The following is a 27,760-nucleotide window of genomic DNA, read 5'->3' as shown; positions in this document are numbered from 1 at the left end:
CCTTGATACCGTTTGGAAATACATTTTGGAGGTTCCTCAGACTGCCTTATAATTGTTTCAATCTTTGAAGCATCTGGCTTGTAAAGTGTTTGCTGCACAGAGAGAATAAAGTGCATCTGCAAAAATTCAACTCGGCTTCCCTGGCTGGCTGACCCTGCTGAGACTCGTCACCATCTGGTCATCCTAAGATGAGGCATGACAAAGAATGAATAGTTGTATAATTTAAATGACCATTATTCCCAGATCCAAGACTGTAGCTTTAAGCTACTGTACTGTAGCTAGTGTGGGGTCTACCAATCAACTCAAGATGGACGTTTGTATCATTCACTGATATTGTTAATATACTGAAAAATTCAACTGAGCTCCGTAGATTCGTCTTCCCTGGCTGTCTGACCCTGCTGGGACACCTGTCAACATCTGATCCTGCTAAGACATGATGATCATAGTGTTGTGTACTGACGGTGCGCCATGACAGTGAAGCCTGTAGAGTTGTTGATTACAGTGTCAGTGTGAAAAGTTGGGAATTAGCTAGGGAAACTGACAAATCAATAACGTTACATTGCTATACTGACTCTAATAAACTCACATTGCACCAAAAAAATAATTATCGGTCTTAAATCGTTTGGCGCTGGTTTCATCGTTTGATTCAATTCTAGTATGAATGAGGCAAAAATAATAACGTTACCTACTTTTTGGCCAGCTCACTCTCTCTAACGGTACATCAACTGGTGAAAGCTAGCTAAGTTAATTTACTTCTGTTGAAATGGGACAGAAAGGCTACAAAATATTTCCATACAAACAACAGCTGTTAGATAGCAATAATAGCCACCTCATATCATTATCTAACAGGTAGCTACAGGCTAGAGCTGAACTGGCTGTGGTAGCTACTAGCTAGCTAATTCACCTCAGTCAAGAGGGGATGAAACATTAGTAAGCTAACGTTACATGTCAGTTACACTACTAGCTCAGCACTAAGAATAAACACTAGTTGATTTTTTTTCCTGTTAAGTTAACAGCAGTCCTTGCCAGCTACATCAGTCAACTAAAGAGTAGCCAGTTTCTGCTCTGCTTGCTTTTACAACTTGGAGAAAAGCGCAACACATACACACAGACATCAGCTGCCTCTGTTCATCTCTCCCATGCTGGTCTTATGCGCCAGCCTGTCTGCACGCTCTGTGGTGTCCGTGCGGTCCTAAATCCAGCCGGTTGAAACCTCCAAACAGCCTACCCAACCGCTCTAAGGTGCCCACATGGTCCTAAAGCACACCGACACCGTTCTTGGTGTAACAGTGCAATGATAAAATAGAGCAGGACAAAAATGCAATTTCTGAATGTGTATGTGGTGTGGGGTGCGTCCCCAGTGAAAGTTGCGCCCCTGCATATTGACATAGTAAAATAAATACAAGTGTGTAAAAAAAAATGATATTTAATGCTGAAACCTTCATATTAAACACCAATGGTATTCACTAAGTTGATGATTTATATTTAGGAGAATGTTTTACAGCTTTGTCATTCTATTTTAAAATGTTTAATCATCTTATTTAATTATGTGATAATGCCACACAGAGGGCCAGAGATAATTACAGACACCTGTGATAGTTTGAAGTACCACTAGATAGAGTGATAGAGTCCTTGAAAGTTTCCAAAATTCTGGTAGTTCACTGATAAACTTTGAAAGTTTCCAGTAATATACCCTCGCTTTGCAACCCTAACTAGGATACAATGGCAACTTGCTTATACCTCTATTTATGCCTGGTACTAGGTGAGTGATTGTTTACCCAGGTTGCATTGCTGCAGCGTGGTGGATATGGTAGTAGGAAAGTATTGTGGTTTCACATGGTGCTAGCTGTGCTGTACTGCACTGAGCAGACTCTCAGTGATATGTCTTCTTACCTGTTATCTGACTGTGAGGTTGGCTCCAATGTTTGTCCTGTCTGTGAAATGAAGAGTTTAGATGTACAGACAGAAACTTGGGCTCATCAAATCATTCAAACCACATCACCGGGAGCCATGATCTGGAAGTGAATGTTGTGTGTAACATTTCTGCTTTTGAGAGCACAAAGCAGGTTGAGAAAATAGAGAGAATGTATGCATAAGAGTTGCAAATGAGTTGGAGGACAATTTGCCCATAACCTTAACATTTAACTAACTTAGTTTGATTATGACCAATGCCCACAACTGTGACGTTGTCAAAGATACCCAATGATGTAGACTCAACTCATCTGAATACCTGGTGTTTGGCCTGGTACGACCTTATGTCTTTAACTAAAGAAATATATTCAACCTCTGTCGAATTTAGTAGATCATTTGCGTATGTAAAACGGCCTCAATAACGTAATTGAAACAGATTGATACAGCAGAAACTACTCCTCAGTAGTATAGTCATGTAAATCTGTCTCTGAGTCTGCATGCAAATACCTGATTATCATGTGGTACAAGATCAAACCCTTTTCAGCTCTGCCTAATGACAGAGAGTGCATGGCCTCTAATGTCTGTGGACACAATGGTTCATTATGTAATGCAAATAATACACAACTTCATAGGTACCAGAAGTATTCCATCAAATATTAAATGTTGCTAGAAAGTAAACAATATATTCCACAAACAGGCCACAATATGCTATGATGGAAGTTGTTCCAATAAAGAAATTCCAGATTTCACTTGAATTGATAATTCTGAGTTTCCCTCAAAACACCGCTCTCCAGTGCTTGGCATGGCTGCCAGAGTGGGTATAAGGAGAGGTATATTATGTTCTTCCTACATTTTATCTAAGAGGAGATATGTATTTAGTCCAGAGAGGAGCAGTAGAGTTGGGGGAATCCATCATTCCAGGAATACAGGAAAAGGAAGTCTCACAGGGACAAATCACCCAAAATACGTCACACCACCGCAGTGGCCTCAGATCCTCTCTGAAGACAACCCCAGAGACTCCTCAGGAAAGGAGGTTATGTAAATAGCCTATATATTATGGACTGCATTTGTCCTCTCTCTCTCTCTCTCTCTCTCTCTCTCTCTCTCTCTCTCTCTCTCTCTCTCTCTCTCAAAAATGTATTCTAGTACTGTAGTTAGCTAAACCATACGCTGTATCTGGATTATAAGAGCCATGCTAACAGAATCACTGTGTGTTTTATGGATTTAATGCCAGTTATAATATCTGGATATGAAAATAAACAACGATAACACAGCTCTTTTACTACCAAGTGTTTGCCAAGTATAAATAGACTGACATTAGACAGAGCTGGGATTCTGTATGTTCACTGTGTGTTGTTGAGTGTTGGTCGGGGTGTTTGTCTGTTTGTCTCACCTTGTCCTGATGTGTGTCTAACATGCTGCAACCTGAGAAAACTCATGTCTATGCAGTTCCCACATGTTTGTGATTTGTGCGTTTGAGGAACTGGTGATTTGCATGGGCGAGCAGGACACAGACTCAGCCCGGCCACAGGCAGCAGGGCCGTGTGGACGGACGCCGGGTGGCCTCTCAAGTGCTCACTCTCAAAGTCATACCAGCTCATTTGCATGGCCCTGATTTTGTTTTTCCAAGGTGGCTTTGTGAAACAAATGAGCCATAAGCCTGGTTGTCCTGCCCCTGTGAAGACTCTGATTATAGCAGGCAGCTATAGGAGAAACAGAGTGCAGCATCCATCCATCTGCCACCATGTCGTCTTTTGTCTCTCACATGTGGAGCCTGATTGTCCCTATGCTGGGTGTTGTCTCAGCATCTATCCTCCTCTTCCTCAGACAGCTGCAGGTACTGTAACAAAAACATGCTTTGGCTTTAGAGGTTAGATTCTACTGAAGTTATAGCGGTTTCCTGCTACTGTATAAAGAGGTGTTACTCTCATTTATTAAACCATTACAATTATGTGTTCTATATGAGTCTTATCTCTGTCCTGATAAAACGTTATCATGGTTTGAAAGTTATGTTGAGTGGTCATTGGATGTAAAAGGAATTCAGTGACAAGTACCTCAAATTTGAATTGTAAAGTGCTTTTAGATATGAAGAAATTAGTTATGACTGCAGTGCTTATATATATTTAATTCCGCTATGCATTGTTGTGCATGTGCTCTCATTTATTCAGCATGGAAAATATTGAATGAATACGTGCATAGCAATTCTCTGTCACAAATTTCCATTAATTCTTTTGACCACCCATCTTGACTTGACCTCCTCCCTCCCCATCCTCCCTCTTCCTTCCCTCCATCCCTCCATAGCAGTCACTCCAGTCAGCTCCTGTCTCACAGACTTTTCCTGCATCCTCTGTTTCCCAAGTCTCCACCTCATCTCCATGGCTCCACTGCTTCCTCCAGACTCTGACTTGTTTTAATCTGTCTCTCCAGTCTGTGAGGGGACTGTCAGTCTACTTTCTCTCCCCGCTCATCTCACCCCTTCCCCTGCACCCTTCATGTTGTCTCGGTGCTGTGGCCCAGTACCTGTCGGTCTGTGTTAATAAAAAAAAAATATATATATATATTTATTAAGGTCCTTCCCAGTTTTCATATTTCACATTTCAAGCCATTACACATTTTATAATTCACAATTTCAGACAAGCTCATGGATATTTCTACACTGCTCAGAGGCAGTGCTTCTCAATCCTGGTCCCGGAGACCCAAAGGGTCACTAAACACTAATGTGTTTTTAATAACTCCCAACCATATCCCAAGCCACCGCGGCCTGGTCGGTTCTGTTTCCCATCAGCCACCTTGATACAGACCAGAACCCCCAGTGTCTGAGCTGAGCTGTGAGAAATGTAGATGAGTCACTCACTCTCCTTTCATCTGAACACACATAAATATGACAGAACACAGAGATACTTTCTCTTTTAAACCGTTAACTCAAAGGGCGAATGGTTTCACAATTTCCAACACTAATGATGGATTGAGTTTTTTAAGGGATATCTTTTGAACAGAACTAGGTGGAGCCGTTATATTGTAGTCGCTACTTACTGTAGCTACACTACTTTCTCACTATGGATGGAGTAGCACCAGGAAAGCAAGTGCTTATCTGATTATACGTCGGATGTGTGTATACATGTGCATGAAAAAGATGACGCTGCAGTGGATAGCAGCCGTTTTACAGGCTCCTGACCAATTCTGCTATTTTGTGTGTGTTTTTTTTATGCTGATCTTTTTTTGTACATAATGTCTCCGCCATCATTTCCTATGACCGAAAACAGCTTCCGAACATCAGAACAGTGATCACTAACCTCAATTTGGATGGCAATTTCTACTTCAACGAGTTGCCAGCTCTGGATGTTCTGCTGACTCCGGACCGGCCATAATCCCCAGGACTCAAAAGAGGATGCAACGGCGAAAGAGAGGCAAACGAGCCGGCATTCTGATAAGACTTCGTTGGCGAGCAAATAAACCGCCTCTACCCTTCGTTCTATTGACAAGCGTACAATCACTAGAGAACAAACTAGAAGAGCTCCGCTCAAGACTGTCCTGTCGTCAGGACCTGAAGAACTGTAATATTTTATGTTTCTCTGAGTCGTGGCTGAACAAGGACATGGATAATATACACTGAGTGTACAAAATATTAAGAACTCTGCTCTTTCAATGACATAGACTGACCAGGTGAATCCCGGTGAAAGCTATGATCCCTTATTGATGTCACTTGTTATTTTTCGTAGCTGTCTATTTACCACCACAAACCGATGCTGGCACTAATACCGCACTCAAGGAGCTGTATAGGGCCATAAGCAAACAAGAAAATGCACATCTGGAGGCATCGCTTCCCATGGCCGGTGATTTTAATGCAGGGAAACTGAAATCCACATTTTTACCAGCATGTCACCTGTGCAACTAGAGGCGACAAAACACTTCATTACCTTTACTCCACACACAGAAACGCATACAAGGCTCTCCCTCGCCCCCTCTCTTTGGAAAATTTGACCATAACTATCCTCCTGATTCCTGCTTACAAGCAAAATCTCAAACAGGAAGTACCATTGTTGCGCCCCGATGAAACGGATGCTATGCTACCGAACTGTTTCGCTAGCACAGACTAGAATATGTTCCAGGGTTCATCTGATAACATTGAGGAGTTTACAACATCAGTTACTGGTTTCATTAATAAGTGTATTGACAACGTCCCCCCAACTGTGGCAGCACTTACGTACATATCCCAACCAGAAGCCATGGATTACATTCAAGAAGCGGGACACTAATCCAGACTCTTATAAGAAATCCTGCTACGACCGTCAATTAGCCATCAAACAGCCAAAGCGTAGGACTAAGATCGAATTCTACTATGCCGGCTCTGACGCTCATCGGATGTAGCATGGTTTGCAAACTATCACAGATTGCAAAGGGAAATCTAGCCGCGAGCTGCCCAGTGATGCAAGCCTACCAGACAAGCTAAATGCCTTCTATGCTTGCTTCAAGGCAAGCAACACTGAACCATGCATGAGAGCACAAGCTGTTCCAGACGGCTGTGTGATCTCGCTCTCCGTAGCTGATGTACATTCATAAGGCCACGGGGCCAGACGGATTACCAGGACTTGTACTCAGAGTATGTGCTGTCCAGCTGGCAACATGTCTTCACTGACATTTTAAACCTCTCCCTGACCTGGTCTGTAATATCTACATGTTTCAAGCAGACCACCATAGTTCCTGTGCCCAAGAACGCCAAGGTAACCTGTCTAAAAGACTATCGCTCACATCTGTAGCCATGAAATGCTTTGAAAGGCTGGTCATGGCTCACATCAACACCATCATCCCAGATACCCTGGACCTACTCCGATTTGCATACCGCCCCAACAGATCCCCACATGACGCAATCTCTATTGTACTCCACCCTGCCCTCTCCCTCCTGGACAAGAGGAACACCTATGTCATAATGCTGTTCATTGACTACAGCTTAGCGTTTAACACCATAGTGTCCTCCAAGCTCGTCACTAAACTCAGGACCCCGGGACTGAACACCTCCCTCTGCAACTGGATGCTAGACTTCCTGACGGGCTTTTTTATGTCACACGAGACACCTGTCTGATTCGCACCTGTCTCAGTGGACAGTCCAAGAAGAAGGGGATTGTGGCTAAGATGCACAAGCTGCGTCTCTCTACAGAATGCACTCTCTCCTGCCACTTTGTGCACATTCATTGTTTCATAACTTCATTGTGTGAATTGTTTTTGTCCTTTGATTTTTAGTGTCTATCAATTCCCCATTACAATTCCCCATTACAGTTAATGCAAGGTTTCTAGTTTGCTAGCTTGAGCTTCGGATCGGACCCAGTTGATAGTTAATGCAAGGTTTCTAGTTTGCTAGCTTGAGCTTCGGGTCGGACCCAGTTGATAGTTAATGCAAGGTTTCTAGTTTAGTAGCTTGAGCTTCTGATCGGACCCAATTGATAGTTGATACAAGGTTTCTAGTTTGCTGGCTTGAGCTTCGGGTCGGACCCAGTTGATAGTTGATACAAGGTTTCTAGTTCATTGCAGACATGCCAAGCGTTGCCAATATGATTTATAGGATATTCATTTGTGTCAGGAAATGTTCTACCTGCAATGTTTTTATTTGTTGGCCGGGGGGGGGGGGGGGGGGGGCTTAACTTGGCTCTGGCGACTCCTTGTGACGGGCCGGGAGCCTGCAGGCTGACTTCGGTCATCAGTTGAACGGTGTTTCCTCAGACACATTGGTGCCACTGGCCTCCGGTTTAAGCTGGCGGGTGTTAACCTCTCTGGGGTATGTGGGACACACTATTCAAAAGCCAGTGAAATAGCAGGGCGCCAAATTCAAAACAACAAAAATCTCATAATTCAAATTTCTCAAACATACAACTATTATATCCCATTTTAAAGATACACTTCTCATTAATCCAACCACATTGTCTGATTTCAAAAAGGCTTTACGGCAAAAGCATAACATTAAATTATGTTAGGACAGCGCCTAGACAAGAAAAACCACACAGCCATTTTCCAAGCAAGGAGAGGCGTCACAAAAACCAGAAATACAGTTAAAATTAATCACTAACCTTTGATGATCTTCATCAGATGGCACTCATAGGACTTCATGTTACACAATACATGTATGTTTTGCTCGATAAAGTTCATATTTATATCCAAAAACCCCATTTTACATTGGCGTGTAATGTTCAGAAATGTTTTGCCTCCCAAAACTTCCGGTGAATGAGCACATCCATTTACAGAAATATTCATCATAAACGTTGATAAAATATTCAACTGTTATTCAAAGAATTATAGATACACTTCTCCTTAATGCAACCGCTGTGTCAGATTTCAAAAAAGCTTTTCGGCAAAAGCCAACTTTGCAATAATCTGACTACAGCGCTCAGATATCAAAACAAGCCATACAGATACCCGCCATTTTGGAGTCAACAGAAATGACAAAAATTACATTATAAATATTCACTTACCTTTGATGATCTTCATCGGATTGCACTCCCAGGAATCCCAGTTCCAGAATAAATGTTTGTTTTGTTCGATAAAGTTCATCTTTATGCTCAAATATCTCAATTTTGTTTGTGCGTTCAGTCGAGTACTCCAAATCCACTGTACTCGCGCAGTGAGTTCAGACGAAAAGTCAAAAAACGTATATTACAGTTCGTAGAAACATGTCAAACGATGTATAGAATCAATCTTTAGGATGTTTTTATCATAAATCTTCCATAATATTCCAACCGGACGATTCCTTTGTCTTCAGAAATGAAAAGGAACACAGCTAACTCTCATGTGAGTGCGCACGATTGAGCTCATGTAATTTTCTCAGTCATCTGATTCCAATTGCTCTTATTCTCTCCCCAGTCACAGTAGAAGCATGAAACAATGTTCTAAAGACTGTTGACATCTAGCGGAAGCCTTAGGAAGTGCAATATGACCCCATAAGCACTGTATACTGGATAGGGAATCACTTGAAAAACTACAACCTCAGATTTCCACACTTCCTGGTTGGATTTTTTCTCAGGTTTTTGCCTGCCATATGAGTTCCGTTGTACTCACAGACATCATTCAAACATTTTTAGAAACTTCAGAGTGTTTTCTATCCAAATCTACTAATAATCTCAATTTCCTACCTTCTGGGCCTGAGTAGTAGGCAGTTTACTACGGGCACACTTTTCATCCGGACATCAAAATACTGCCCCTTTCCCCGATGAAGTTAAGGAGCGCGGTTTGGCGGGTCATGTTGGAAAGGATGCATAACTCGACCTTCGCCTCTCCAGAGGGAGTTGCAGCGATGAGACACTATTATATTGTCTATAATTATAATTATAAAAATGGTTTCTACAGCTGCACCATTGAGAGCATCTTTACTGGCTGCATCACCGCTTGATATGGCAACTGCTTGGCATCCGACTGCAATGCGCTACAGAGGGTAGTGCATATGGCCCAGTACATCACAGGGGCCGAGCTCCCTGCCATCCAGGACCTCTATACCAGGCGGTGTCAGAGGAAGTCCCTTAAAAATTGTCAAAGAATCCATCCACCAAAGTCATAGACTATCTGCATTGACCCCTTTTTGCACTAATTATTTTTGATTCATCACATACGCTGCTACTGCTTATTATCTCTTCTGTTGCTTAGTCACTTACCTACATTTACATATCGACCTCAATTACCTCATACCCCTGCACATCGACTCGGTACTGGTGCCCCATGCATATAGCGAAGTTATCATTACTCATTGTGTATTTATTCCTTGTGTTATTATTTTTCTATAATTGTTCTCTCTGCATTGTTGGGAAGGGCCCGTAAGTAAGCATTTCACTGTTATTCTACACCTGTTGTTTACGAAGCATGTGACAAATAAAATGTGATTTAGATTTTACTGCATTTATGAGTGTACTGTATATCTGGTGTGTGTCCTCTGTGGAAATGGGTGTGATGTTATTACTACATAATAATACTTGCACTGCTTACTTTTTTTTAGACAGAGTAACGTCAGGAAAGCATTAAAGCATGTGGTTATCTAATTGTGTCGTTGATGTATGTATTCTTGTAGGCTGTTGGCGTGTGATTGGGCTGTATCTGTAATGTTTGTCATGTGAGGGTGTGGTTGGGTTGCTTTTATGATCGTGGGTAGCTGAGAAACACATAAACAGGCCTAAGGGGAAAGCTCACACTCAGGCCTGTCCCTGGTGCTGCTGTTATCTGATGATCTGGCCCTGCCTCTCCCTGAGCGCCACCGCTGCGCAGCTGACCCCTGGTTCAGTCAGTTTCTACTACGTGAAACGGTGTGTGTGAGAGTGAGTGAGTGAGTGAGTGAGTGAGTGAGTGAGTGAGTGAGTGTGAGAGAGAGAGAAAGAAAGAGCACTCGTGTATATGTGTGTGAACCAACCTCTAGCCTCCCTGATATTCTCTTACATCTACTGTGAAGAGCAGTATGAGTGGATCCCCCCCACCGTTGGAGCACAGCTCAAGTGATGGAAAAAACTCTAGTGCCTTTTATAAACTTCTTAATGTAACTTCATCTACTTACTGAAAACAGATATTTCCATCTGGGTGCACGTGCACGGTTCAAAGATAGTCATATACCTTGTCATCACATCTAGATATACATTGTTCCATGGATGGGAAGTTGCTTTGTCATTGTTTTTTCAAAGTCAGACGAGAGAATATAAACATGGCAAGTATAGCCAGTCAGCTGAGAGAAAATAAACCAAATATCTCTTAATTATGTGGAGTAAGATTCCCCAGCAATTATTCAAGTGCTGAAGTGCGTTTTAATGGTCTTAACTCTTAAGAGCTGCTCTTAAACATCTCACTGTGTTTGCCAGAACGGCTGTTGTTTGTGCGTTCGTCCTTGCTTTTGTATGTGTGTGGGAGTCCCTGAGTTCAAAGTGCACCCTGGCTCAGTGTGGGAGAGCACCTTGAATGGTGTGTGTGTGCTCACAGTGTGTCTTGGAGAGCACTCTGCTGGGTCTGGTGCTTGGGGGGAGGGGGGGGTAAAGGCTTCCCTGGCCTTGGGCCGAGAGAGACCAGAGTGCTGTTGTCGGTTGGTGGCTAAGGGAAACCCCACATCCATCCGAGGTGCAGATCAGCTAGCGGAGTGAAGAATGCACTGGCTATGCCAAAACGGAAAATTAAAGAGAGCTCTCTCAGGGACGTCCAGTGAGGGGGAATAACACAATGTTACCCATCGGCAGAGCACAGCGACTAGGCTGGAACTCATCCTGACAAACACACTCTGCCGTTAACTGTTTTACATGGGACTCATAATGCCTTGGCGCAGACCCTTTGCACTTAGTTAGATTGAGACCATCCTAATGATTTGGCAACAGCAGCAGCAGACTCCTTAAACCTCTTCTCTGTACATTTTTAAACATGTTATGACCTTAGATTCCTTTGTGAACAAAGCATGCGACGCACAAGAAGGTTGTATTTTACCAACACCAGATAGCATATAAGCACATCATAAGCAATGGCAAACTGCAACATTTTCTCTCATCTTCATGGCACAATGTGAAGAATAGCAGGAGATAAGCTATAAAACAGCAAATTTTTCTTTCTGCCCCATGGCAAAATGTGTTGAATTGCAGGAAGTTAGCTTTAAAACTGCAAAATGTTCTCACAGTCTCATGACAAAATGTATAAAATAGCATTACAAATCTGCAAATTTTTCTCTCTGCCCATGGCAAAATGTGTTGAAATGTGGGAAGTTAGCGGTTACCCCCCAAAATGTTTTTGTTGGTTTTTGGGTTGGGGGGCCCCGTGGTGGTAGGTGTTCCCCAGAACACAGCAAGGACAAGGTAACAGGAAGATGACTTTTAATGCCACATGGTAAAAAGACTATTCATGACTGGAATATTCACAAAGCCAGGACTCACCAATTGTTTTGTATGCAGACACTTTTCACTACCCAATGTCCCTCCATCTGCCTTCAAATTATCCTAGAATCGTCCCTGATTTCAGTGTGCTGCTAAGCCTCACCCAAGGCAGCACTTGCCATGTAGTCAGATGTGTATGTCAGTCACCTTTAGAGCACAGCCTGGAACCAGTTACATACACCCTCAAGCTTCAGTAGCAGTAAGTGAAATATTACTTCTGGACTAATTTACAGTTTCAATGGAGACTCTCCCTGACTCTCTCTCTGTCTCTCTCTCTCTCTCTCTCTCTCTCCAACAGGCATTCATTCAGTCCTCAGTTCAGCTCAGACCACACTGGACCCTGAGGTGTCCCAATGCCATAATGATCATTATAGGATATCATCTACTAAGTTTATCATATAGTTGAAGTCAGAAGTTTCCATACACTTAGGTTGGAGTCATTAAACTCGTTTTTCAACCACTCCACAAATTTCTTGTTAACAAACTATAGTTTTGGCAAGTCAGTTAGGACATCTACTTTGTGCATGACACAAGTTGACTGTGCCTTTAAACAGCTTGGAAAACTTCAGAAAATGATGTCATGGCTTTAGAAGCTTCTGATTATTTGAGTCAATTGGAGGTGTACCTGTGGATGTTTTTCAAGGCCTACCTTGAAAGTCAGTGCCTCTTTGCTTGGCATCATGGGAAAATCAAAAGAAATCAGCCAAGACCTCAGAATTGTTTTTGTAGACCTCCACAAGTCTGGTTCATCCTTGGGAGCAATTTCCAAATGCCTGAAGGTACCATGTTCATCTGTACAAACAATAGTATGCAAGCATAAACACCAAGGGACCATGCAGCCGTCATACCGCTCAGGAAGGAGACGCGTTCTGTCTCCTAGAGATGAACGTACTTTGGTGCTAAATGTGCAAATCAATCCCAGAACAAGAGCAAAGGACCTTGTGAAGATGCTGGAGGAAACAGGTACAACAGTATCTACAGTAAAACGAGTCCCATGTCGACATAACCTGAAAGGCCGCTCAGCAAGGAAGAAGCCACTGCTCCAAAACCGCCATAAAAAAGGCAGACTACGGTTTGCAACTGCACATGGGGACAAAGAGGAAAAAGGGGGAGGCTTGCAAGCCGAAGAATACCATCCCAACCGTGAAGCACGGGGGTGGCAGCCTCATGTTGTGGGGGTGATTTGCTGCAGGAGAGACTGGTTCACTTCACAAAATAGATGGCATCATGAGAAAGGAAAATGATGTGGATATATTGAAGCAACATCTCAAGACATCAGTCTTGCTTGGTCGCAAATGGGTCTTCCAAATGGATAATGACCCCAAGCATACTTCCAAAGTTGTGGCAAAATAGGTTAAGGACAACAAAGTCAAAGTATTGGAGTGGCCATCACAAAGCCCTGACCTCAATCCTATAGAAAATTTGTGGGCAGAACTGAAAAGGCGTGTGCGAGCAAGGAGGCCTACAAACCTGACTCAGTTACACCAACTCTGGCAGGAGGAAAGGGCCAAAATTCACCCAACTTATTGTGGGATGGTTGTGGAAGGCTACCCGAAATGTTTGACCCAAGTTAAACAATTTATAGGCAATGCTACCAATTACTAATTGAGTGTATGTAAACTTCTGACCCACTGGGAATGTGATGAAAGAAATAAAAGCTGAAATAAATCATTCTCTCTACTATTATTCTGACATTTCACATTCTTAGAATAAAGTGATCCTAACTGACCTAAGACAGGGAATTTTTACTAAGATTAAATGTCAGGAATTGTGAAAAACTGAGTTTAAATGTATTTGGCTAAGGTGTATGTAAACCTACGACTTCAACTGTACATTGACTATCAAGTTTTGTAGTTTTCATAGTTTACAGGTGGGGGGCTGAGATAAAATATACCTTCCAGTATATTTAGAGTCGTGATATTCAGTCTAACAAACAGCTGTCATTTAAGACAATAGTTAAAAGGTAGCATTTAGATATTTAACTTATTAAAGAGATATTCAATATTAAAGAAATATTATTAATGTCAAACTCTACAATTGCAGGAACTTTCTTATGTAAATATTCATGTGGATCATTATAATAAAACTCAGTATTCATCTTTTGTGTCTTGATTTAAATAAATATACATGTGTGCATCATTATAATACAACTCAGTATTTTGTGTCTTAATATTTGCCTTGAAATACCTTCATTAATGATGGTGACGACTTATCCTTCCACTTAAAATACCCCTCCATATACCCCTCAAGAGAGGCATCATAAGTCATGTCAAACTGTGTAGAATTGCAGGAAATGCTTTTTAATATGTCAAAACAAATTCTGGGGAATCCCCGGACACCCCTTCTACTGTTTTCCCTTCTCCCCTCCCAATATCTACACCACAATTTTGCCCTTGGTTTCTATTATTCCTGTGGTCTGTAATAATTCTGTGGTGTATGCTAATATTAGTTAAGATGTGTGCCTGACTGTGACCATCTCTTGAGAGAAAAATCTCTGTTTTAACCATGAACTGCAAAAATAATACACTCAACTGTGATTAGTGATTGACAGGAAAAGGAGTCAAATGTTAAAGTGTGGCGGGTTGGATTCTGAATGGATAATAAATTAACAATGACGTCCATGCACAACAGAGAACTGTTTTGTTTTTTTCTCTTGTAATACTGCAGTGTTTGCTATGAAAACAGACTTGAGTACTGTGCAAGGAACACAACACAGTGTAGGTTTACTCAAAGCATCCTCTGTTTGCCATCCATACAGCACAAGTCATGGAAGAAGATCAAGAACATGGTCCACTGGTCTCCGTTCGTCATGTCCTTCAAGAAGAAGTACCCTTGGATCCAGCTGGCGGGTCATGCAGGTAGGCCTTGACAACGCTGCTTCCGGAATGTGGGGATTCTGGGATAAGGCTATGGAAGGAATGTGTGTTCTGTGTTCCGCTCTCCTTCTCCCGGCTGGATTGGATACGCTACAGTGACCATTGTGTTTGGAATTCAAATATAGTCTCATGCTAAGCATCAGGATATACTTGTACATCATATATTCAAAGGCTCAGTACTACAATTATGGCATAGCTAAGAGTTTCATAATATTAGTATTTACTTTAACTAGGCTACCTGTAATTGAATATTTCACTCAGAATCAGATAAGACCTTTTTGTTTGGCAACAGGACCAAACAATGTAAACCAGGCCTACAACCTCTACTGTAGTTTGTCTAAATGTTTTTATTGCATGTGATGGTTCCTCTCAGGCAGTTTCAAGGCGGGGGCTAACGGGCGGATCCTGAAGAAGCACTGTGACTGTGAGCAGCGCTGCCTGGACTGGCTGATGAATGACGTGCTGCAACCCTACGTACCAGCCTACCACGGAGACGTGGAGAAGGACGGGGAGAAGTACAACCAGATGGACGACCTGCTCTCTGAGTTCGACCTGCCCTGCGTCATGGACTGCAAGATGGGCGTCAGGTGAGTGTCGGACACTTGGAATGACACACTTTCATAGGCAGGTGCATCTCGGCGTTGAGGTTGCGATTAGGCACAGATCTAATCTCAGTTTACCCTGTGGATATCCTAAACTAAAGTTTTAGGGGGTTAAATCAAAATCAGACTGTTTTACTAGCAACCTAAACGGCATGGTAACTCAGATCTCTTTGTTCCGGTTTGACAGGTTAGGGTAAGGTCCAATATTTAGTCAGGCAGACATCCATTAGGCCTAGCACCGAGGAGTGACCATCACCCTCCCCTACAGTGAAGAGATGGTCCTGTAGCTAGCAGACAGCCAGCTGGCCCCGCTCTCACACCATGACTTAAATCAGCCTGTGGGGAAAGTGTTGTGAATCCAATTCCATTCCTTTGGCTTAATTATTTGGCTGCTGAACTCCACATATGTGTTACAGTTGCCAAACTCTCCCTTGTTAAGTTTACATCAGATGTATACCATATATGGGTTATAATTGTTCTCTCCTTAGCCACTTTGTAATGTTATTAGTGACCAATGAAGTATTGGAGTGTCTTCCGAGCCACTTTAAACTGTATGCTAACAGGTCAGGCCTGTTTTGATACAGGATCCTATATTGTTGAAATGAATAGCCGTGTTGCTCTCTCCCTCTCCTCTCTTTTCCTCTATAGCACAGCTTTGTTTGCTCATGTGAACATTCTCTGGAAGGGCACTGCACTGCAGAGATGGACAGAGTTAGAGATAACCAGATGGTCAGGATATTAGCAAATTATAAACCGGCCTGTCCAAACACAACAATGTGGCGCAGCTCTAACAGGCTAAAGCCTGGCCTGTTATTGAGGTAGCTGGCTGCTGCAACACAAATCAGAATTTGAATCTGCAAAGGAAAGGTTGAGAAAACAGAGGCCCTTATTCAGGGTTGAACTGAGGAAAAGGGAACCCCTCCTGTCTTCTAAAGTATATTATGTGAAATAAAACAGTTGCTCTTCTTCATTCACATGTTGGCTCCTGGGATATGATCACTCACTATAGCCACGACAATACTATAACAACTTTGTCAAACAAGAATTATCGTTATTGTATTGGACAATGTTTGTATTCTAAGATGTAGAGTACAAATATCCTTTATATTGTCCCATAAAAGGACATTTATTTTGTTGCTGGACTGGTAACACCATAAAACCATAAAATCCCATTCAACAAGTCAGTACCAAACCGATAGGAATGAGTGAGTAATCTCTTTTGCTTCTCTGTCCACCAAAGGACATACCTGGAGGAGGAGCTGACCAAGGCCCGTAAAAAGCCCAGTCTAAGGAAGGACATGTACCAGAAGATGGTGGAGGTTGACCCCCTGGCGCCCACACCAGAGGAGCAGGAGCAGCAGGCGGTCACCAAGCCCCGCTACATGAAGTGGAGAGAGACCATCAGCTCCACCGCTACACTAGGCTTCCGCATCGAGGGCATCAAGGTGAGGACAGCTGAACTGCTGTGTGAATGGACACTACTATGCACCGTGATATACAGTAGAGTGATGCATTGTAACATTTACATTTCAGTCATTTAGCAGACGCTCTTATCCAAAGCAACTTATAGGAGCAATTAGGGTTAAGCGCCTTGGTCAAGGGCATATCGACAGATTTTCACCTTGTCACTCGGGTATTCAAACCAGCGACCTTTCAGTTACCTGCCCCACGCTCTTAACCGCTAGACTACCTGCCATCATACTTTCTAAAACTCACTTAACAGTCAATTGTTGAGAAAATTAAACACTATAGGGAAGATGACAAAATCCTGCATATGCCAGTCTGTACATTCGGTAGTTACTAGTCAAAATTATTAACGGTGAAAAAAAACCACAGATTTCAAAATCTATCCATAAGGAAAAAAGTTATAATGGGAAATCGAGAGTGTAATTCTGCTTGTAAGGGCTGACCATGATGGTCCTGCTTGGTTTGCGTACAGACATAACCTGCAGTCGCCCCTTAATAGCATTCCTCATACTGAGGGTTGCCAGGGCCAACAGGAGGGGATCCCTTCTCTTTAGTCTCAGTGTGTATAGGCTGTGTTGAGTGTTTTTGTCACACATAGGGCCTGCTTGTGACACTTCAATTGACAGTAACATCAGTTGCTGAAGCATCCCATTCACTCCCACACACCATCAGTCTCCTCCAAGCTGACATTAATAGATTCAGTGCAGCAGACAGACAGACAGATGGTCTGATCGTGTGATTCTGCCTCATTAAAGCTAAGCATACTAATAATCTTACTTGTAAAAAACTGGGAGCAACAACAACAAAAAAGAGCATATCTGCAGCATATCCTTCCTAGGCAATTAGATTACACGAGGGTAGTCTAATTCCTCCTAAAGCCAAGAGGGAGACATCCTGGCCATGTTTGGGCCGTAACACCATCTTCCAGAATCTGTCTCCTCTAATGAGGGCCTGTGGTTTGACTCTGGAGGGCTACAGACAGATGTGCTGGATGAATAGTTCAGACTGGACCGGCAGTGTAGGGAGCAGCGGCAGCGGTAGGGCTGTCCGGAGTTTTCCACTTCAACCATGTCCATAGATGGCCGCGGCTCGCGGGGCTCCTCTGGCTCTCTCTGTTGTCATGACATCAGGGGTTGCCCTCGGAGACTGTGTGTGGAATCAAAAGGCTCTCTGAGTTTTTTGAGTTCACACAGCTGCTATTGTGTCTGTTGGGTCCCAGCTCAATGCCCATATTATTGTCTGCTTGCATATTTACGTTTGACAGACGCTCTTATCCACAGTTACAGTTAGTGCATTCATCTTAAAATGTTTATCTTTATCTTAAGCTAGTTGAGACAACCACCTACATTATATATATATATATATATACACTGCTCAAAAAAATAAAGGGAACAGTAAAATAACACATCCTAGATCTGAATGAATGAAATAATCTTATTAAATACTTTTTTCTTAACATAGTTGAATGTGCTGACAACAAAATCACACAAAAATAATCAATGGAAATCCAACTTATCAACCCATGGAGGTCTGGATTTGGAGTCACACTCAAAATTAAAGTGGAAAACCACACTACAGGCTGATCCAACTTTGATGTAATGTCCTTAAAACAAGTCAAAATGAGGCTCAGTAGTGTGTGTGGCCTCCACGTGCCTGTATGACCTCCCTACAACGCCTGGGCATGCTCCTGATGAGGTGGCGGATGGTCTCCTGAGGGATCTCCTCCCAGACCTGGACTAAAGCATCTGCCAACTCCTGGAAAGTCTGTGGTGCAACGTGGCGTTGGTGGATGGAGCGAGACATGATGTCCCAGATGTGCTCAATTGGATTCAGGTCTGGGGAACGGGCGGGCCAGTCCATAGCATCAATGCCTTCCTCTTGCAGGAACTGCTGACACACTCCAGCCACATGAGGTCTAGCATTGTCTTGCATTAGGAGGAACCCAGGGCCAACCGCACCAGAATATGGTCTCACAAGGGGTCTGAGGATCTCATCTCGGTACCTAATGGCAGTCAGGCTACCTCTGGCGAGCACATGGAGGGCTGTGCGGCCCCCCAAAGAAATGCCACCCCACACCATGACTGACCCACCGCCAAACCGATCATGCTGGAGGATGTTGCAGGCAGCAGAACGTTCTCCACGGCGTCTCCAGACTCTGTCACATCTGTCACATGTGCTCAGTGTGAACCTGCTTTCATCTGTGAAGAGCACAGGGTGCCAGTGGCGAATTTGCCAATCTTGGTGTTCTCTGGCAAATGCCAAACGTCCTGCACTGTGTTGGGCTGTAAGCACAACCCCCACCTGTGGACGTCGGGCCCTCATTACCACCCTCTTGGAGTCTGTTTCTGACCGTTTGAGCAGACACATGCACATTTGTGGCCTGCTGGAGGTCATTTTGCAGGGCTCTGGCAGTGCTCCTCCTCCTGCTGCTGGGTTGTTGCCCTCCTACGGCCTCCTCCACGTCTCCTGATGTACTGGCCTGTCTCCTGGTAGCGCCTCCATGCTCTGGACACTACGCTGACAGACACAGCAAACCTCAGTGTTGCTTCCTAAGTGGACAGTTTGATTTCACTGAAGTGTGATTGACTTGGAGTTACATTGTGTTGTTTAAGTGTTCGCTTTATTTTTTTGAGCAGTATATATATATAGAAAAGTATGTGGACACCCCCTCAAATTAGTGGATTCGGCTATTTCAGCCACACCTGTTGCTGACAGGTGTATAAAATAGAGCACACAGCCATGCAATCTCCATTGACAAACATTAGCAGTAGAAAGGCCCGTACTGAAGAGCTCAGTGACTTTCAACGTGGCACCGTCATAGGATGCCACCTTTCCAACAAGTCAGTTTGTCAAACTTCTGCCCTGCTAGAGCTGCCCCGGTCAACTGTAAGTGCTGTTATTGTGAAGTGAACGTCTAGGAGCAACAAAGTCTCAGCCACGAAGTGGTAGGCCACACAAGCTCACAGAATGAGACCGCCGAGTGCTGAAGCGTGTAGCACGTAAAAATCGTCTGTCCTCTGTTGCAACACTCACTACCAAGTTCCAAACTGCCTCTGGAAGTAACGTCAGCACAATAACTGTTCGTCGGGAGCTTAATGAAATGTGTTTCCATAGTGGAGCAGCCGCACACAAGCCTAAGATGACCTTGTGCAATGCCAAGCGTCAGCTGGAGTGGGACTCTAGAGCAGTGGAAACGCGTTTTTCTCGAGTGATGAATCACGCTTCACCATCTGGCAGTCCAACGGACAAATCTGGGTTTGGCGGATGCCAGGAGAACACTACCTGCCCGAATGCATAGTGCCAACTGTAAAGTTTGGTGGAGGAGGATACTGGTCTGGGGCTGTTTTTCATGGTTCGGGCTATGCCCCTTGGTTCCAGTGAATGGAAATCTTAACGCTACAGCATACAATGACGTTCTAGACGATTCTGTGCTTCCAACTTTGTGGCAACAGTTTGGGGAAGGCTCTTTCCTGTTTCAGCATGATAATGCCCCCATGCACAAAGCGAGGTCCATACAGAAATGGTTTGTCGAGATCGGTGTGGAAGAACTTGACTGCCCTGCACAGATCCCTGACCTTGACCCCATTGAACACCTTTGAGATGAATTGGAACGCCGACTGCGAGCCAGGCCTAATCGCCCAACATCAGTGCCCGACCTCACTAATGCTCTTGTGGCTGAATGAAAGCAAGTCCCTGCAGCAATGTTCCAACATCTAGTGGAAAGCCTTCCCAGAAGAGTGGAGGCTCTCATAGCAGTAAAGGGGGGACCAACTTCATTTTAATGGCCATGATTTTGGACTGAGATGTTTGAGATGCTTTTGGTCATGTAGTGTATCTACTGAGACAGTAAAGCACAGCGTTGTGGTAGTGTTTGAATATGTGCACAATAAGTATGTGCAGACATGTCCTGCTGTCTAAGCAATATGATGCAAAACATTGGGCCACTTTCCTGTTTTGTTCATCACTTTCAGCAGGGTTTTCCTGCGTAGAGAAATACCTACAGTATGTAGAATGGTATAGTAAGTTCCACGTTATGGGTTTGACTTTTGAAGTTATTTTGCCTCCCCTTGAATGATAGAGGCCTCAGACATAATGTAATGTTGGAGGCCCCATCCTCAGCTCTTTCTTTCCCTTCCTCTTTGCAGAAGGAAGACGGGACAGTAAACAGAGACTTTAAAAAGACCAGGAGCAGGGAGCAAGTGACAGAGGCATTCACTGACTTTGTCAAAGGAAACCAGAACATCCTGGTGAGTGTGTGTGCATGTGTGTGTGAGTCTCTCGGTGTGTGAGTGTGTGTGCCTCCATCTATGTGTCTGTGAGCCAGAGCCCCCTACCACTGTGACAGACCTCCCTCCCACTTCGCCATGGTCTAAAGGCCTCTGGAGGGAGCTCCCATGGACTTCCCCCTCTCTAATGGCCCAGGAAGTGAGGTCATAGCCGTGGGAGGCTGTGTGTGATGTGGGCCTCCCAGGGTTCTGGAAACAGGGCAGGGAAAGGGAAAGTAAAGAGAAAGGGGGATACCTAGTCAATTGTACAACGGAATGCATTCAACTGAAATGTGTCTTCCGCATTTAACCTAACCCGAAACTAAACATTCAAACAAGATTTCCTCCATTCCATTCCACATTGGTTTGTCATGTGTTTATCTGGCACCACTAGGCTCAAGCCAAGGCTGGCAAGCCCAGCCAAACCCACTATATCTGTCATTGTGTGGTGGGCCTTGGCCCCACTGTTGTGTACTTAACTGTCACTCATATATGATCTTCATCTCTCTCTACTGAGCTGATCTGTTGGCCAATAAGGTTTGCACTATGGAGTTATCAAATTCACACAATGGTCTGTTTATGAGTAACGTTGTGTAATGAATAAATTCAGTTCAATTTTGGGGTATTTCTAACATAGTTTGTACATGAAATTACACACTTTCACCTTGAGCCTTGAATTAATGAAAGATTTTCAGCTCAGATTTTCCCACATCTCCCTGGGTAGATTGAATAATACCTATTTTGTTCTCGCCTGTCTGTTTTCAGAACTGTTATCTGGACAGACTGAAGGAAATCAGGAACACTCTGGAGATATCAACCTTCTTCAAGACCCACGAGGTAAACAAAATCTATTATCCGCTGGTATTTTATCTACAGTTGTAACATTTATGAATGCATTTGAGATCCGCCCATATACCACTCAACTGGTACAGGAGGCTACAATCTGGGCAGTGGAAATACATGAACAATGGCATCTATACAAACACCAACTAATCACAGAACATTGTTATTCCAAACAGGAAGCGTAGTCAGGCTCAGGCACGTGAACAGATAGGGCTCAACCAATGCCTGAGTACATGCCCTTTTGCCCTCCAATGAAAATGTGCCCTTGCAGCTCGGTGGATTTTTGAAATGTTATGTATTACTTTTTAATTACATTTTAAATGTAACGAATTACACATCAAACTAGCTAATTTCATAAGTTCTTGAATCTCAGAAAATGTCCCCCGCCGCAAGAGCTCACTCTTCTGACTTGCATGCAGGGGCCACTGGCACCGGGCGGGGAGACTTGAATACTGGTAGGAGGCTACTTTTGAGTTGGATCTGTCCTATGTGTCTCTCACTGTTAGTGACAAAGAATGGGGCATTTCCACTGCTTCTTAGTAAGATGCAGATTTCAGCTGCAGAACAAACTCAAATGAAGTAAAAACAAGTTTGTTTCAATAGCATAGATAACTATTACATCATCATTCACTCTGATCAGATGATATTTATTTAACTAGGCAAGTCAGTTAAGAACAAATTCTTATTTACAATGATGGCCTACCCCGACCAAACCCTAACGACGCTGGGCCAATTGTGCACCGCCCTATGGGACTCCCAATCACAGCCGGTTGTGATACAGCCTGGAATCAAACCAGGGTCTGTAGTGACGCCTCTAGCACTGAGATGCTGCGCCACTCGGGAGGCCAAATAGGTAGACACTCTTCCCGATGTCAATCATCCCCCCCCCAAAAGGGGCACCTTCCCCCCCAAAGTTGTTGGTGCTGTGGCATTTCAGAGGAAATGTTGAGACACAGGCCCTAGAACAAACCTCCCAGGAATAACCTATGTTCTGCTGCTTAGCTGGAGTCAGATACAGGCTGTGTATGTTAACCCCTCAGATATACCTACTGTATGTGACACCAGTGGGTCTTTATAGTGACATTTGATCTAAACTCAGGTAGCTGATCAATAAGATTATTTGGACTCACATTTGACATCAACCATCTGTCCAGACATACTGTAGTAAGACCATAGAGATGTATAGAGATCGCAACGCTCTATCTGTGCCATTATGTTAGTCAATTTTCTTCCTCTTTTGATGTTTGAAAAAAGTGTAAAGCTAATATTGTTGACTTACTGCCACCTGCAGTGCTGGAGTCTTGAATCAAATCTTGTGTTTCATTTGTTGTGACCACTAGATGGCCGGCATAGCTTAAAGCTGTTAAACTAGGCAAACCTATTTGAAGAAGAAGATAAGGCTCTGAACATTGGCTGATAGCTCCTAACCCATAGAAATCCCCACCCAGTTGACTACTTTAAAATGGAGGAAGCCCTCAATGGCTAAAACGGGTTATTTCCAAGTAATGAGCTCTGTACATCTCTATGAGTAAGACACACCTGTAAAATGTAATCATCTGGATTGCACTGGTATGTACAGTTCAATGTTTTTTCCCTGTCAATGCCTGAATGAGTATTTAACTACAGAAAGCATAGGATCACTAGATCAAATAAGTATCTGAACCTCCAAGTCGTAAGGTAAAGTTTAACAGTCAAAAATGTGTACAGTGTAAATACATTGAAGGATGTTGATTTAATGGGCAGTTATTTACTCAATGCCGATAACTACCTTTCCAGGATTATATACGGCGATATAGACAATACAAAATGCTTCATTAGGCTTCTCCCTCTTTATTCTTAGATGGCTACCATACACACATTTCAACTATATTTTTAAATTCTGTCTTAGCCTATTCTAAACAGGGGAAAAAGTGTTCTTTTAACTAAATTTTTTCATCCTATTGGTACGGGTCCGCTGCTAGTTTGTGTATTTGGTGCTGACAGAGATCTCAGTGTTTTGAGGGCTAAGATGGATCCCTCTCTCCTTCTCTTCTTCCCCAGGTGATTGGCAGCTCACTGCTGTTCGTCCACGACAAGCGGGAGCAGGCCAAGGTGTGGATGATAGACTTTGGGAAGACCACCCCTCTGCCCGAGGGACAGGTCCTGAGTCACAGAGCCACCTGGGAGGAAGGCAACCGTGAGGACGGCTACCTCTATGGCCTGGACCACCTTATAGACATTCTCACCCAAATGGTGGTGACCCCAGAGCCAGACTCACTCTGAGAGGACCGTCCTGTCACCTCTGTCAACCCCTCCCCACCTCGACCCTACCCCCCTGGCAGGACCACCACCTCGCACTACAGTGACGCCTCTGGTGTCCCCAAAAAGCTACCCCTCTCTCTGTCCCTCCCTTATTCCCCCTCTCCCTGGCCCCAGAAAACAAACTGTAACCACACAAGTGAAATGTGATCACTGTTTTGTGTAAACTTGTAGATTCTGTACATACTGCTGTACAGTGTGTTTCTGTTCTGATGAGACCATGGGTTAGGTTAAGTTCTTTCTCTGCAGCTAGTCCCGTGACAAGCCTTCTTGAGATTTTAGTTGGTTTTGTTTAATGAGAGTTCTTTTAAAACTTATTTTAGTGTTAGCTAACATTGTAGAGCACTTCTTGCTTTCATAGAGGATTACATTTCTTATGAGTTACAACTTCTATGGTGCTTGGCCTTGTGGTGAAAAAGAGACAATTGAAATAGTTATATTCAGCAGTCGGGCACTTCCTGTGTTTTTAAACTAACATACAATTTAACATTGACAGAAAATGTCAAGGGTCAATATTACCCTTTTTAGCTGTTAGGATTGCCATATTCCATTTCCTTTATATGATTGAATTTGTGACCCCCTTTCCAGAATTCTAGAATGTTTATTATTAGTTTGTTTCTCATTATGTTACAAAAGCTATTGTAATAGTGCACTTGAGACTGTGTGCCGTGATGTGACTGTCTATATTCATTTCAGTGCCTTCAGAGTGAAAGTAGAGAAGGTTGCATGAGTAGATTGCCCTCCGATATGCACTAAGAATCTATTTTATTAAGGCTAATGTTGACATTCCTGGAATCAACCATTGAGGAGTGACTATCAGTTCAGAGGTAAATGTACATGAAGCAGAGGGAGTGGGCGACTGCCTGGTCTCTAACAGGAAGTGGCCCTTAACCAAGTGAGAATGAGTTTGCATTCTAAATATTCCAAGTTCTTCAGCCATTCAGAACACTTAAAAAGACCAGGTTTTATTTTCTTATTGTCATGATTCCCTTAGTCAGAGGTGGCATCACCTGTGATACTCTGTCGTTAATGTATATGGCCTAGCATTGTACACCCATAATAATCACTGCTCTTGAATTATCCCATCCCATCCTGTTTTCCAAGGAACCTGTTCTTGAGGGGAGTTTGTTATTGTGCACAAGGCAGCTTGTGATTACTGTTTGCATGGCTATTTGCTATTCAAATCTACCATTCCTGCCTCTTGCCCAAACATCCTGAGGTGGCAAACAAAACTAATGGGATTTCTGTCTATTGTCTACCAGGTTTATAAACAGGGAGACACTTTCATCAATGTCTGATTGGATTAAATTAGCATTAAGTCATGTTTTGGTGACAATCAGATCACACACGCATGACATTGACCATAGAAAGAGTGACTGACATTGTATGGTTGTTTTTATTTATGGCAGTTAATACCGTTTTTTATATGTTTTTTAGCTTACTTTAGTAGTTTAATAGTAATGTCCCTTTAATAGCCATATCACATACAATATTCTCAGTTCTGAGAGTGAAGTGAGGGTGTCCTTGTTTTGTAATGACTGCTCTCTCACCTTTATCTGAGGAACTGAGAGGGGTGTGGTGTGGTGTGTTAGAATGGCAAACATAATGTCCTAAGGAAACAGAGCTCACTTCTCCAAGGCCTTCAATTGGTTGAGGCAGATGATTCTAGCAGGACAAAATAGACACATAGTTTTGACCAATACTCTAGGTGTCAAACTTGTCTTGTCTTTGAGTGCCATTGAACTACTTTACCGATGTAGCAGGGATAACCATCAACTTGACACTTAAAAAAAGGAATTCAGTTGGTAAATTGAGAGTGAAACTATAGGCCTACTGCGTTGGACCAGAAAGCACAGACATAAAGACTAGAGTGCCCTCTGCTGTTACTGAATTGTATTATATTGAGCAGCATAAAACAAATGACATGGGTGTATTTTACAGAAACACTTTTTGACTTTGATTTAAAAATGTTGCCTTTATTCTCATACTTCGATATTTCTGGAGTACCTTCTTTCAAATCCCTATTCTGTCATTGTGCTTGTAGTTTTTGTGAAGTCTCTTAGAATGATGTACTCATGACCATATTTATTTCTTTGTGACACTTGCACAAGAACACTAAATGTAGCTAGCTGCATGTGATTTTATTTTTTACAATCCTGTCATTTTGTTGAAAGTCAGTCATGATATAATCATTTAGTAGGTCACTGTAACATAGGCCCGACACTGCTTCTTACAATGTGTAAATAATACTGTATGTTTTAGAGATGAACAAGAAGTCTGTGTTCTGTGCACTCTACCAGGTGTTCTTTGTGCCTATGATCTGTGAGACCTAGTTTCTGGCTATGCTGGCCACGGAGTGGTTGGTTGACGTGGAGATTGTCATAGCAATGTCATCTGTCATCCCAGTCCAGGTTGACATGATTGTGTCCTTCGTCTTCTAGCCTTGTGCTGTGACACTGTGGGGGATGTTGTGACTGATATACACACACACTGTGCCTTTAGGTCCTCTGGTCATTGTGCTGTCATCACCCATGGATCTTCTTATGTAAATCATGCCATCATGTCAATACTGCAAGCAAAACTACCCACTGGGCCGCACACTGGTTCAATCAACTTTGTTTCCACGTCATTTCAATGAAATTACGTTGAACCAACGTGGAATAGACGTTGAATTGACGTCTGCCCAGTGGGTATGCTTGGCTGTACAATTTTACCGTAGTAAATTTGAACAATGGTTTAAATTCTACCACGTGTTTGTGCCTTTTATTTCAATGTACAACATGCTCTCTGTCACGGTTACGACACATGTACATGTAGGCATTCCACATGGACTTCTTGTCAAGCACTTTTCACAACCAGTTCTTAATGAATCTTTACACCATGTCATGTGTGGGACAAATCTCCCTAGCCCCGTTTATACCCGATGCTAACTTGCGTCCTTTGTCTGGATCTTGTCCATATTCTGATTGTGCGCACATTTTTAGACAGGTGTGGACAATCAAAAATCACATTGTGATCTGATTATGATCAGATCATCCTGCCCGCCTTCAGAGGTAGTCAGACATGCATTGTGTCTGGATATCTTACAAGTGTAGACAGATCTGGATAGAAAAACCATTTAAATCATAATTTTGACAGGTGGCACCATTGACTGATTACATCAATATGTGTCTTACATTAAATCAATCTTATTTTGAAAGAATAGCTGTGAAATAAGCTATTCCTGGTCCCTTCCTAAATCTAGTCACAATGCAAACACAGTGGATGGATAACAGATGCATTTTAACCATATGTAGACACATTTCTGGAAATATGGGCACAATCAGAATGTAGAAAAGATCAGGACAAAGGACCTATGTTAGCACCAGGTATAAACGGGGCTCCTGTCTCTTCATCTCCCTGTTCTGCCTGACCAATTTTCATCTAATAAGAGCCTGTTCAGACATTAGGAAACAAGCACAGGAAGATGTAGCCTAGATAAGTTAAGGTACGTGTAAGGATGTACATGGCAGCATGCTTTCAGATCCCCCTCAGAAAGGAGAAGTGCATAATCCCACCCCTAGGCTCTTCGCTGCATGGTGTTTTTGTCTAAGAATATACCTTTTCTATGGCGGGTTAAATACGCCAAC

General features: G+C 43.1%; 1 protein-coding gene across 2 annotated transcripts in view; it reads left to right on the top strand.

Moving 5' to 3' along the window:
• itpkb (inositol-trisphosphate 3-kinase B) overlaps positions 1-26,877 on the top strand; it is a 49,943-nt gene extending 23,066 nt beyond the window's left edge. For both annotated transcript variants that reach the window (XM_014205228.3, XM_014205229.3), the window contains exons 3-8: positions 14,539-14,638; positions 15,030-15,243; positions 16,499-16,703; positions 20,871-20,972; positions 21,756-21,827; positions 23,874-26,877. In XM_014205228.3, the coding sequence (XP_014060703.1) occupies positions 14,539-14,638; positions 15,030-15,243; positions 16,499-16,703; positions 20,871-20,972; positions 21,756-21,827; positions 23,874-24,095 (915 nt within the window). In that variant the 3' untranslated portion in view covers positions 24,096-26,877. The remainder of the gene's footprint in view (positions 1-14,538; positions 14,639-15,029; positions 15,244-16,498; positions 16,704-20,870; positions 20,973-21,755; positions 21,828-23,873) is intronic.
• The last annotated feature ends 883 nt before the right edge of the window (positions 26,878-27,760 follow it).

Source organism: Salmo salar, chromosome 06 (assembly GCF_965601325.2).
Source record: "Salmo salar chromosome 06, fSalSal1, whole genome shotgun sequence".
In the NCBI taxonomy this organism is placed as follows: domain Eukaryota; kingdom Metazoa; phylum Chordata; class Actinopteri; order Salmoniformes; family Salmonidae; genus Salmo; species Salmo salar.
This window is presented reverse-complemented; position numbering and strand designations above follow the sequence as displayed.